The sequence below is a fragment of the Lates calcarifer genome, linkage group LG17 (genome assembly GCF_001640805.2).
Source record: "Lates calcarifer isolate ASB-BC8 linkage group LG17, TLL_Latcal_v3, whole genome shotgun sequence".
Taxonomy (NCBI): domain Eukaryota; kingdom Metazoa; phylum Chordata; class Actinopteri; family Centropomidae; genus Lates; species Lates calcarifer.
Genome location: NC_066849.1, coordinates 26,727,697 through 26,740,251, shown reverse-complemented (window position 1 = coordinate 26,740,251; position 12,555 = coordinate 26,727,697). Strand labels below are relative to the sequence as shown.

Genomic DNA, 12,555 nt, shown 5'->3' with positions numbered 1-12,555 from the left:
GCCTGGGGCAAAACCAGCATCTTGTTTCTTACTCACTGGATGCTCACTGTCATAGACAAAACAGACAGGGGAAGCAGCCAGTGCAGTCTGCACAGATACTGCATTTAGACACAGATTTTTGAATGCAGACATATGTGAGGAAACTAAAATACCTTTTGAAAAACAACCCATTGCTGGATAACAGGAAAAAATTAGTCTGGTTGCTTTCCCCTAATGATGCACAGTGTGACTGAATCATGGGGCAGCATACAGAGTGTCTGAGGTCACAGACGGGCCAATTACAGTCTGTGATGACAACACAAAGACAGATGGTAAAGAGAGACACTGCTGAGTTAGAAACAAACCTAAAGCTTTCACTCCCACTTGACACAGCAGGGTAACAGTGAACCAAAGTCTAACTTAGTGAATGAAAAGGTGGTTATAGATGTGAGTACACTGCATACAAGAGCAAATATGAGGAGAGAGGAGATGTAACTTAGACAGCAAATCATGGAGATGACAGGGAGGCCCACACTAAAGCAGAGGTTGATTTAAATCCAACTTTATTATAAGTGACTTTGTCGAATAAACACGTCCACAGCAAATGCTATGATTAATGATATAATGTGAGCTTTCAGTCAAACTTCCCTAAAAGTAGATGTTTGTTTTTATGTCTCTTTTGACATAAATGTGAAGGATATTGTGAGGCCCACTACTTTTTCTGAGGTGTCTAAAATTCAAAATGCATCTTATGTGTTAAATTCTTTTTGTGTCTGATAACAGACGAGAAAAGACGCGTCTGGAGCAGCTGCAGCAAGAACAAAAAGTAATCGAAGAGAGGAATAAGCGCAAGAAAGCTCTGCTGGCAAAAACTATCGCTGAGAAGTAAGTACAGATGGCTTGGCACTGTGGTGAGCAACATGATATAATGACAGATGGGAATGAGGGCCAGAGCTATGAAAAAAAGACAAAGATTGAGCAGAAGAATTGAATTGACCTTAAAAGTTTGTTATTCCCCACAGGTCCAAACAGACTCAGGCGGAGGCTGTGAAGCTGAAGAGAATCCAGAAGGAGCTCCAGGCCCTCGATGACATGGTGTCCAACGATATCGGCATCTTGAGAGGAAAGATAGAACAAGCCAGCTGGGACTACACCGCTGCCAGGTACAGAGACACAACACGGGGACACAAGAACTGTGACATAGTGTATTTTAAGAAGAAATTATAAACAGGTAACATTACTATTTGAGTAGCTGTACCTGTTTGCACTGTCTGCAGACAAGAGGGAAGCAAACTACACGCTGAGTCAGTAAAGTCCAATATACCAAACACCTGTCTCCTCTGGCTGTAAGCTCCTGTACATCTGACAGAGCTTTTTCACAGCAGATACGTTGATTTGTCACAGCTGTTACTGATAACAGCAGCTATGTTTTATTTAAGTGTCCCACTAAACTGTGACAGTGAGCCAGTATGCGCTGTAGATTTTTCATACAGCAGACATTTTGGCATGCTGTAGCAGGAAAAGCACAGGTGTATCTGATAACATTAAAAACGGCTGCATTCCATGTATCTGGTCCTGTGGTCCAGGTGTTGTGAATGCTGGTTTACTGCCGTGGCTTACTGACACACTGGAAGCCATTCTAATGAAATCTGTTTGACCTGTGCTTTTGCTTTTTTTTTTTTTTTTTACACTGATAAAAAAAGCACTGAGCGTATCGACAGGCAGGCGCTCCTCCTGATGATTACATGTGGTGAACATATAACAGTATAACAGTGGAACAGTTCTGCTTTGAGCTCTCTGGTTTCACCACCGTCTGATTCCCTTTCTAAATCAATGAATGAATAAAAACAATGCTGTTTGCTTCCTGTTTACTCCCCATGGAGTAAACAAACAAACACAACACAACACTTCAGCAGGTAATGTACAGTACCTTTACTGTAAATACTCTCTGCTTAAAGCCTAGAAACACTGCCCCCTGCAGCTGCTCTCCAGTACTCATATTCTACCACTCACATGTTGGGTGAAGTGTCTTCTAATGAACCGTGATCCAGTAAATCTGTAGCTGACCTTGTGTTTGTAGCAGTGATTTCTCTGTGCAGTGAGATTAGCTCTGTGTCATGAACACTCTTCATTACAGATGTTTGTATAACGGGAAGCGGACCCGACCTTCACACACTCATTACACCGGACTCTGTTATGGTTATGTTGATTTAATCAATTGTTGAAATTACACTGAGGTTCAACATAAGACCCTGACGGGAAAATTCGACTTGTACAAATGTTTGACATCATCTGGTTTGTTAGCATAGTGTTTCCAAACAGCATGTGGTGTTCTGTTCTTCACAATTAAAACAATGTTTCTGTCTTCAGACACTGTGGGAGGACTAGTATCTGTCCTCAGTGGGACTGGGTTTGAAAATATTCAGTACAAGTGCCAACACAATATCTTCAAATCTTTTTAATGCACATACCTAATTTCAGAGTTTCTCTGCAAAAAACCTGTTTTACATTTAACAAAAGAAGCCAAAGTTCTCAAATGTTGAATTTTATTTGATCAAACATTGGTAAACAAGATTCTGATCAGGCATTCACTGCCAACTTCTGGTGCTCGATACTCTGAGCCAGGGCCACCGACATCGGGGGGAACATTAGGTTTGTTGTTGTGCGCCCTGGGTCAAAATAATCTGCTGGAATAATTTGTCAAAAATACAAATTTGTGCAAACTTTATATAGTATTTGTGACTCACACAAACACTTTTTATCTTTCTAATTTCTCTTGACATCGTGGTCGAAAACAATTTTACTTTCCTTTCCCATGATATAAAAAATGGTTTGGTCTGTCATGCACCGCGGGCCCATATACTTTGGCAAGAACGGCAAAGTGTTTGCCAACCAGGCGTCTGTTCAAAGAATATATGAATTTTTGAGGAATGTGTCAATCACGCTGCACCTGCAGCCGCCTCCCTGCCTGCTGTGTAAACCTCTGAAAGGTAAGTTCACATTTATTTGCTCTTAAGTCGTTGTTGCTGAATCTGCTGATGAAATAATGAGCTCGGGCACATTTCAAATGTGTGTGTTTTGTGCACATGGGAAAGTGGTGTGTAGGAGATTCTTGCTCTGTTATTGTTTAGCTTGAGGAACTGAAATTGGATCATTTGTCACGAGTCCGCTGTAAAGAAGTCTTTCTGTCCCAGACACAGCGAGCCTGTTCAGAGCTGCAGACACATCTCAGTCAGTAACTAAGCTTCCAGCTCTCCTTTATTTCCAGTCAGTTAATCTGCTCCTTTTTTATTAATTGTTTAGAAAATACTTCCAAAAGCTCACTGCGTGTTCTCAGAGCCAGCTGTCACCTCTTCATATTGAATGTTTGACTGCAAAACCAAGACAGTCCATTTAAAAAGGAAAAGAAGAAAGAAAATCAGAAAATCCTCAGATTCAAGAAGCTGGAATCAGAGAATATCTGGAAGTTTTATTTTGATAAATGAATCAGGCAGTGTATTGATGATCTGAATTGTTACTAGTTAATTTTCAGATCGACTAATCAATTATTTGACTAATTATTCTGCGCCCGCCCTGTTACTGTGGATTTTTCCAGTGGTCTAGTGTTTTGGCCTGAACACATGTAGATAAATGTGTTTGTCTCTCGTGCAGGATTCTGACTTCATTTCTTCTCATGATTGGTTAAATTCTGACAAAAAGCAGGTATGAACGGATGAAAATGTTTCATAAAATGAACTCTGCATATTTGGTCATAGAGCTGAGTATGAACGGTGAGGGAATGCAGACGGGAGAACTTGGATTTGTTACAGCAAATATTGTAAATGAAGTGAAACATTCCCACTGACACAGGAGTTTTTTACACAGTATATATATATGACAAACTGTTTACACTTTCTCTCATTATTTCCTCACATTTTGTCACAGGAAGCGATATGAAAAGGCAGAGGCTGAGTATGTAACAGCCAAGCTGGACCTGCACAAGAAGACGGAGGTGAAGGAGCAGCTGACGGAGCACCTCTGCGCCATCATCCAGCAGAACGAGCTGCGTAAAGCCCACAAACTGGAGGAGCTGATGCAGCAGCTGCAGCTGCAGGCCACCGAGGAGGAACTGGAGAGGCAGAAAGAGGAGGAGGAGGCGGAGGAGAAGAGGAGGAGAAGCTGTGCAGAGATGCAGAAAGAGGGTAAAGAGGGAAACAGTTCAGTGCAGAGTCAGGAGGGAACAGTGCAATCAAGCAAAGTAAAACCCACAGAGGGAGAGACTGTGAAGGAGGAGAGGGGAGGTGACGTCCAGCAGGAGCAGAAACCAGTGACCGAACCAGTGAAGACTGAACACGACTGTAAAACACTAGAGAACGGAGTTGAGAGCCAGACTGTGTCCTGATGCTCAGAGAGGAGAGACAGTCAGCATGTTCTCTAACATATCTGCACATCATCACACTTTCTCCACTGGACGGATCAATATCAAACACTAACATGTTTTCCAGTAACTCTGTCAGCTGTCAGGCGTGCCGTATGTTCAGGGCCGGGTATCACATCATCAGAGTTTTTGGTTCTGACTCAAGTAAACACATCCAACACTCTTTTCTAAGAACAGGACTTTGACACCAGAGACTGGAGTCCAGCATATCAGCTTCAGTTAGGTTTAGGCAACAGAAACACTGGTTGAATATTCAAAGTGTTGAAACGTCTTGTGTTGCTGGTACATTTTATGATATCAAACCAAGATGAGCAGGTTCTCTAATCCTAACTGAGGGCTTTAAGGTGCCTGAACCATGAAATAACATGAACTATGCTTTAGCTCCTGATTGTAGGAAAACGAATGAGTTGTCATTATCGTCGTCATCAGATGATTCTGAGTCACATTCACTGCGGACGCTTTTCACATGCTGTGTCAGTGTTTGAGAAAAACTCGCTTTCCACCATGACTGTGCATGATAACTACAGTGTGATTAAGATTATGGAAAGATTGTGGTTATGGTAAATTAATTATGATTAAGGTCGGGTTAGGGTTTAGGCCACTAAGGCACTTTAAGATGAGAGAAAGACTGTTGTGGCTCTGGTTAATAGAAAGGCTGAACATAAATCATGAGGTATGAATCTGTCCAGTGCGGCTGCAGTTCCTGTATATAAACAGAATTCTTCAGAGACGGGCTCGGTCCTTAGAGCCAGTGTGGCTATTTTCAGAATCCTGTTGACTTCCTCTTTGATTGTTTCCTGATTTAAATCACAACTCTGCCTATTTTAGATTTATTGTGTTTTATTCAAAGTTCATGTGACGCTAACATTTGAGATCTTTGATTTCTTTTGTCACATAAAAAAGGACTTTGTGGAAAGTTCAGGTATCAAACAGAAAGTATTGTTTTGGTATCAGGAGTGCAGTATCAGCGCTACATGATACCCAGCCCTCAGTACGTCTGGACCGGCAGGACCAGTCAGAGTCATGTTCAGCTGCAGAACAAATCAGAGGAATATCTTGCAGCCATTATCCTCAATCGCTCGCTTTTTATACGTGTGCTTCCAACAAGAGCTCTTCTTCCAAACATGTGGTTTTACATCACATGTGAATTATCTCTCTGAGCAAAGGTTGAATTCAGAGGATGACTGTTTCTGATTGTTGTCTCTTTGTGGCCAGAATGAACGATGGGTCCTGTTTACTTCCTGGAAGAGAGTCTGTGTTTTCATGCGGACGCAGCCGAGCATTAATCCATTTCTGTTCTAAACACGAACCCTCCTGTCTGATGTGTCGTAGATGAACACGTTAGCCGGCGCTGGGCTCGCGTTTCACAAAGCTAATTCTTGGTGTTGTCGGTGCAGCTGAGGAGCAGCGGGCCTCCTGGATGGTAAGATGATATCTGTTAATGTATGTACGGATGCTCTCAGCTGCATGTGTTTCTGCTCACTTCCACTTTACTCTCTCTGCCTGCACCTGGACCAGTGTCTGAAATAATATATGACAATACTCTAATGTTAAACTCTATATCCACGGTGTGTGTCTGGTTTATTAGTCTGAATGTTGTGAAGCTTAGAAAAGGTTATTTAAACTGGGGAAATATTTAAAAGGTGATATTTCAGTATACAGGATTGTATGATATTTTACTAAAATAAACTCAAAAAGAGCAAATGTTCTTCTTGTGCATTTTGTCCTCACTTTAGAAAACCAGTTATCTCTGCAGGGCTGAAGCTTCTGGTCCTGGAAAGAATTTACACAAAGTCAGGGGAGGGAGGGGGAGGGGGGGGCACTTTGGGACTCCCATCGCTTTTTCAAGTCGTTTTTAAAGTGCAGTAAGTGTTTCTGTAAACTGCTTTGAGATTTTACAGCGCTCCGGTCACATCTGGCCATCTGAAGCAGAGGCCGTAAAAAGTGCTGCTTTAATTAGTCGGGAGGTGGAGGCTCAGAGCGGCACAGTGACCACCGTCCTGTCTGTCCCCCACACACTCCAAGGTCAACGTTTGAAGTCTGCACGACACAACTTCATTCCACTCATTTCCCCTGGTGGAATGTAACGAAGTACATTTACTCCATTACAGGTTTGAGGTTCCTGTACTTTCCTAAATATCTTTTTATTTCCTGCTTTACTTACAGTTACTAAGGTTCTTCTAAAATATGATGCCTTCATGCGCTGATGTTTAATTAAAGACATGTTCTCAGTTTAGTTTGTAAAAATCTGCCAGTGCAGTAAAAATATTCCTCTTTCATTTCAGGCACTCTCTCACTTTATCTCACTTTATTTAACATTTTGAAAGAAGCTGATTTAGATTTTAAAAATATGTAGAAACGCTCTTATTATTTTTATTTTTTACAGCCTTTATCTTCACTCTGACTGAAGCTTTATAAAGTCATAAATGAAATTAGCTCCGTCTCCTCTGGCCGCAGCAGTTAAATGTTAATATCTGTGATGGAGCTGTGGAACAATAAGACACGGATCATTTAGCTTAATTAACTCTTTTAGAATTCATTCTTTAAGTGGCGTCTGATCGCAGGTCTTCTACCGGACTAGATTTAACGTTGTAGTGAATAATTATTATATTAGATTATATTATATTTCCTCCTCTGACAGAATCCCGTGTCATTCTGACTCCTCTGTTACTGAACCAAACAGTCTTTTCTTTTTAATGGATGTCTCTGCAGAAAAGCTCCATTTTGCAGTTTAAAGTTGCGCAAACTGAACGTGAGAGTGTTTATTTTCCCATGATCCACCTCACTGCTTCACTTTAAAATGGCAGTAATAACCATTGTCACGATCTTCTGAGATAACTCCTCGGGGGAGAAGAAATGTGTTCTGGATCATGACAAAGAAAAATGAGAAGATACAGGCTGCGGAGATTAAGGCATCCAACCGGGCTCCAAACTGCAGCCGCTCCTGCACTGGAAATACGTTTCCACCGGGGAGTGTGTGTGTGTGTGTGTGTGTGCGTGCGTGTGTGTGTTGGGCCGGACTTCAGAGAGCGGAGGGTTTATAAAGTAAAGTGTGATTTATGTGGCGCTGGCGTCCCCCGACAGGTCGAGAAAGACCCTGAAACCCGAGGAGTCCGAGAGCCAAAGAGAAAAAACACAAAAACAAATCAGGTTTTTGCTGAAACTCTGAACCATCTGGCCTTCACGTCCACATCCACTGAACCCACCGTGGTGCGACTGAGAACCGGCACCACAGAACATAGACGGAGCTGTTTGTAATGTCTGCAGGCTGGCTTTAATATCCGAACCCCGCTCATCCTCCTCTTTTATTATTTAGGCCTCAATTTACTTTGGCAATTAACACAACGTTGTCCGGATGAATTTAGCTGCAGGACACTCTGACCAAACCTCTCTGATTTAAACAGCCGAATTATTTTCATTTCCCATAAGAACTCAGTGGTCGACTCAGAATAGATGAAACTGGACGATGAATAGAAAATTAGAGCCTTTTAAGGAAAAGTTAAAAGAAACTCTAATCGAATTTGGCTTCGTAAATAACTGCAAGAAAATAAATTCAGCTGCTCTGAGGCGGAAAGAAATAAAAATATGAGATAATAAAGAACTAGAAGAGAGAGAGAGAAACGGATCAGTCGAACTTTAAATAGAAAATGAACCCAAACCTAAAGAGGGGAAATCAGTAAAGATGATCTGCTGTGTTTCTGTTCGTCCTGTGGTGAGGATGATGATGATGAGCTCTCCCTCTCTCTCTCTCTCTCTCTCTCTCTCTCTCTCTCTCTCTCTCTCTCTGAGCGGTTTTGTAATAATGAGAATCAGTGCGGCTGAATTAATTTCACACGGCCACTTGCTCTGTAAACTCTCCGTGTTGTTTTAATCAGGAGCAGATTTGCTGTTTTATGTCGGAACACCACAGACCGTTTACAGTTACAGCGGTGCAGCGTGTGAGCGGAGCCGCCTGCAACAATGGCAACAACAGCACAACACAACCAGTCGTAAAACATAAAGAGCGGACGCACATAGTTAATACAAGTACATTTACTCACAATTAAACACAATTACATTTTTACTCCGCGTTCATCTGACAGCTGGAGTCACTTTACACACTCACATCGAGTCAGAGCTCGTTCTGTTTTCTGGTTTCATGTCCCACAACTTCAACATCAGCTTTAAAAAGTTTTAGTTTCAGCTCGATCACAGTGATCATCATAATCTCCACCGGCATCAGAGAAACCTCCTGTTTCCACTTTTCTATAATAATAGTTTTATATATAATATAAAAATAGAATAATAGAAAAACGGAATTCTTATTAATCACATTCTAATCATATTTTTAATAAAGTACATTATATTATTTTTTCGTTGTAAAATATCAGAATGAAGAATTTGAATCTTAAATATATTTAAGATGAGATGAAGATTGAACTGAGACTGAATAACAGTTTAAAGGCCGCTGTGATCAGATGTCATTACACATCACAGTAAACTATTAAATTCAAACAGAACAGCAGAATGCAGTTTAATATTAAAGTTCGTGCTGATTAAAACGCACAGAATGAACCGAGAGAAGGCCTGTAACTCTAATATAAAATAACTCCTGGCGTATATATTCATATATGACTGTTTATGCACAACCTGTATAATCAGTTTCATGTGCAAACAACGTAAAGAATCTGAGTCACTTCCTCTGCGTGTTTAAGGTCTAACGTTTCAGTGGACATTATGAGGCTGCTGTGTCGTGAAGCGGCGGCTCTGAACGCTGTAATCAGCTCAGAGATCTGCGGCTCTGCAGCGGCCTCTGCACGATGAGAAATCCCGGTGCAGCCGCTGCAATCAGGCGCAGCGCGGGGGGAGCGCGTCTGCGACATATGGTTCCCTGCACAGGATGTAAGGAGTCAACAAGGAGGCCGTTTACCTCCAATTAGGGAAATAAAACAGGACAGGGGCCAAAGCGCTACTCCAATCAGCACCAGGGGTCACTGGACAGCGGCGAGGCCCGGGACCCTCATCATCATCCTCATCCTCAGCCCCGGGGCCCGGGCCTGCACTGAGGGACTGAGCTGATACAGAATCAGCAGAGAAAGAAAACACATTAAGACCAAGAGGGAGCTTTTATTTAAATGTGTGTGTTTGATTGACAGGTCTGAGGAGGAAATATGCCGAGCCTTTAAGCAGGAGCCATACCACAAAATATTCTTCACCAGTCCACGATCTGCAGACAAAACCTCCTGATGGATTACACACACATCACCGGAGTCTCATTACTGACGCATTAACAGCCAGGTGGAGGTTTCATCTACTACAAAGCATCAGGTTATAAATCTAAATCTGAATTAAGGAAAAGTACAAACATAAAGTAGAGGCTTGTTTAAACACAGTTTGATTTATTGTGTATTTCTCATCATTGTAATTCAGTTCATTCACTGAAGCTCTGAGCTGCTGAGAAGGTTTTCAAATATCAGATTTTTACTTTAAAAAATTCTATTTTAGATTGAATGTCATGTTGAACAAAGCCAAGTATCAGATAAATATGGAGTACTCTAAACACAGTATGAGTCTGTGCTGTGATAGAACTGCTCTGATTTCTCATCATTTATCTGAACTTAAAAACTCAAATCAATGATCAGTTAAATTAAGAACAAGCACAGCACTGGAGGAAGTTACTGTTGTGTGTAAAAGCTTCTTTCCTGATTTTATTCAGTGTCATTCTGTGGCTCAAAGTTAAAACACCACCTGCTCTAAAGACAGAAGAACATTTCTCTTGTGTGTGATCACACACTGTCACCTGCCCGCTCATTAAGGTTTACTCTTCACCTCTGAGGGTCGGCAGGTTCTCCTGGGTTCAGCGTTCACTTACCACCCAGCGTCTCCCCGAGCCGGACCGGACTACAAACCAGCACGGACCCTAATTATCCCTGTTCAGGCTTTTAGTCCTGACATGAGTTAAAGTGTGGAGTTCCATGACTCTGTGATCAAGTTCCATCTCAAACTCACAAAACCAATTTAGTGAAGCTCTGCGTTAATTTACGGCCGTTCCTGTTTGTGGCTTGTGCAGTTTAAAACTGTATCAGAGTGAAAGAGATCAGCCTGGAGATTTATGTGATGCACTTTATCAAAGTTCAATGTGAGCCCAGAACCTGCCTGTCAGCCTGTAACACTGATGAAACTCTTGGAGCCTCTAATAAGCTGTTGCTTTAGATTTAGGGATTAAACCCAGTCAGATACTTTGTGTTACAGATCAGAAACAGCGCTGCCTCCTAAACATTACACTTCACTGCTGCAAAAATAAATAGCTGGCACATGGTGCCTGATGTAAAGTCTGCAGACACAGAAATGCTGATGTTTTACTGCTCCACATGAAGCTTCATTCATCACATTATTCTTGTCCTTATGACACTTGTGTGTGTGCATCGACACGTTTTTATCTTCACACTCTGTCATGTCTGTGGATGAGCTTTATTTTGAAAATGCAGTGATTGAAATGATTTCTGTTTTGTGTATTTGCAGCAGGCTGGAAATACACATGTGACTAACCTCTGCGTGTTTTAAACTGCTCATGATGTTTGTCTTTTAATATTCAGCAGCGTGCAGTGAGGAGGTCCGAGGTGTAGGGACAGACTGTGGGATCGAACCAGGATGTTGTGTTACGTGGCATCTTAGGCCACTGGAGCATTAGGACGTGATGATTTTAAAATCGTGCTTCTCACACTTTCCTGGTTTTTCTTTTTTCATTCCTCTGTGAACTTCTGTTTAACGTCCTCTGCTGTGGTTATTGGGACATTATTGATTCTTTTGTTCGTTTATTTATTCCCTCTCTAATCATATTTGTGTTCCCCTCTGTTTGTAATCACCATCTCACTGCAAAGCAACATTTGTTGTTTTTAAATGTGTTTGATGATTAATTTGACTTGACAGTGGTTAGTTTATGTTTAATTCACTGAAGCTTTAATATCAGTTTGTGAAGCTGCTTATTTATTCCTCCTGCTTTTATTTGGCCGAACAAAACCAACACAGAGAAATGCATTCAGGAAGAATGAACAAACAGCTTTGTGAATGTGCGTCTCGTCCTGCTGTTGGTTTTTAGCACCACAGCCTGTTTCGGCTGCTCTGCAGGATGGCATTTTCCTCTCCGAGATGTTTGGACGTTTCCATTCGCCACAGACAAACTGTAGCAGCCGGAGCAAACAGGCCACTTTCACATCGAGCTCTGAACAAAGAATAGGGGCCCTGAGGAGAAGACTGAGAGTCTGAGACATGGGGAGGCCTTTTTTTTCTCCTTTTTCTTTTTTGCCCTAGCTGGCACCGGAATGGACTTGTAGGCAGGAAAAGAGAATCTGGGGGGAAAACTAATGATGAAAAAGTCTACTCTATCCCTGCGCCTTCATTAAATACATGGAAAGAACGAGAGAGGCACATCTGGATTCAATCCGCGTCCCTTTGATGGCATCAAGTGTTCTTTTCCCAGATCAGGGGGCTGGAAGCTACGGGATGTCTATGGCAGCTCGGAGCCCAGAGTCGACTCCTGCCATCTGAACACATGACCCCCCCCCCTCCAGCAACCCCCCCTCATCACCTCCACCATCCAACTCCCTCCATTCCTTCATCCCTTCACCCCCACCAGCTCTCCAGCAGCTCTGTACCAGCAGTTTGGTGGAAGGGGACAGTTTCTGAGTCTTTCACTCTGACAGACGTTTTCCTTTCTCCTGCGCCCGAGCTCCTTTTTCTCCCTGCACTACATTCATCCGACAGCTGGAGCGACACACAGCGGGTCCCAACATCTCTGGTGATCCATTAAATCAATTCTGCTTCACCAGCATCATAAGTTCTGACTGGTTATAGTAGTGATCTGCTTCTCCTGTGAAACCAGGGCTTTTTATCTGATAGTCTGATACCAGACTTTACAAACATTTCACTCAGAAAAAGCTCGTCTCAGTTTCTCTTTCACCACCTGCTCAGATGAAACTGACTTTGTTTACAGGCAGTTGATGGAGTGAAAAGTCCCGACGCTCGTCCAGCTCTGACTGAGCCTCTGTAAAGTACCTGAGGTTCACACACCTGTGAGCAGAGAGGAGCTCGTTAAACTGCTTCAGATAAAGTGTTTCAGATAAACCTCAGAGCAGTAACTTTGATCCAGATGTCAGGAGCAACATTGTGTGACGATGACT

The 12,555-nt window shown here is 42.2% G+C and overlaps 1 protein-coding gene across 2 annotated transcripts in view; it reads left to right on the top strand.

The window, feature by feature from the left end:
• The window catches only part of gorab (golgin, rab6-interacting), a 30,266-nt gene extending 24,162 nt beyond the window's left edge, over positions 1-6,104 (top strand). For both annotated transcript variants that reach the window (XM_018676737.2, XM_018676729.2), the window contains 3 exons: positions 763-864; positions 1,002-1,142; positions 3,904-6,104. In XM_018676737.2, the coding sequence (XP_018532253.1) occupies positions 763-864; positions 1,002-1,142; positions 3,904-4,360 (700 nt within the window). In that variant the 3' untranslated portion in view covers positions 4,361-6,104. The remainder of the gene's footprint in view (positions 1-762; positions 865-1,001; positions 1,143-3,903) is intronic.
• The last annotated feature ends 6,451 nt before the right edge of the window (positions 6,105-12,555 follow it).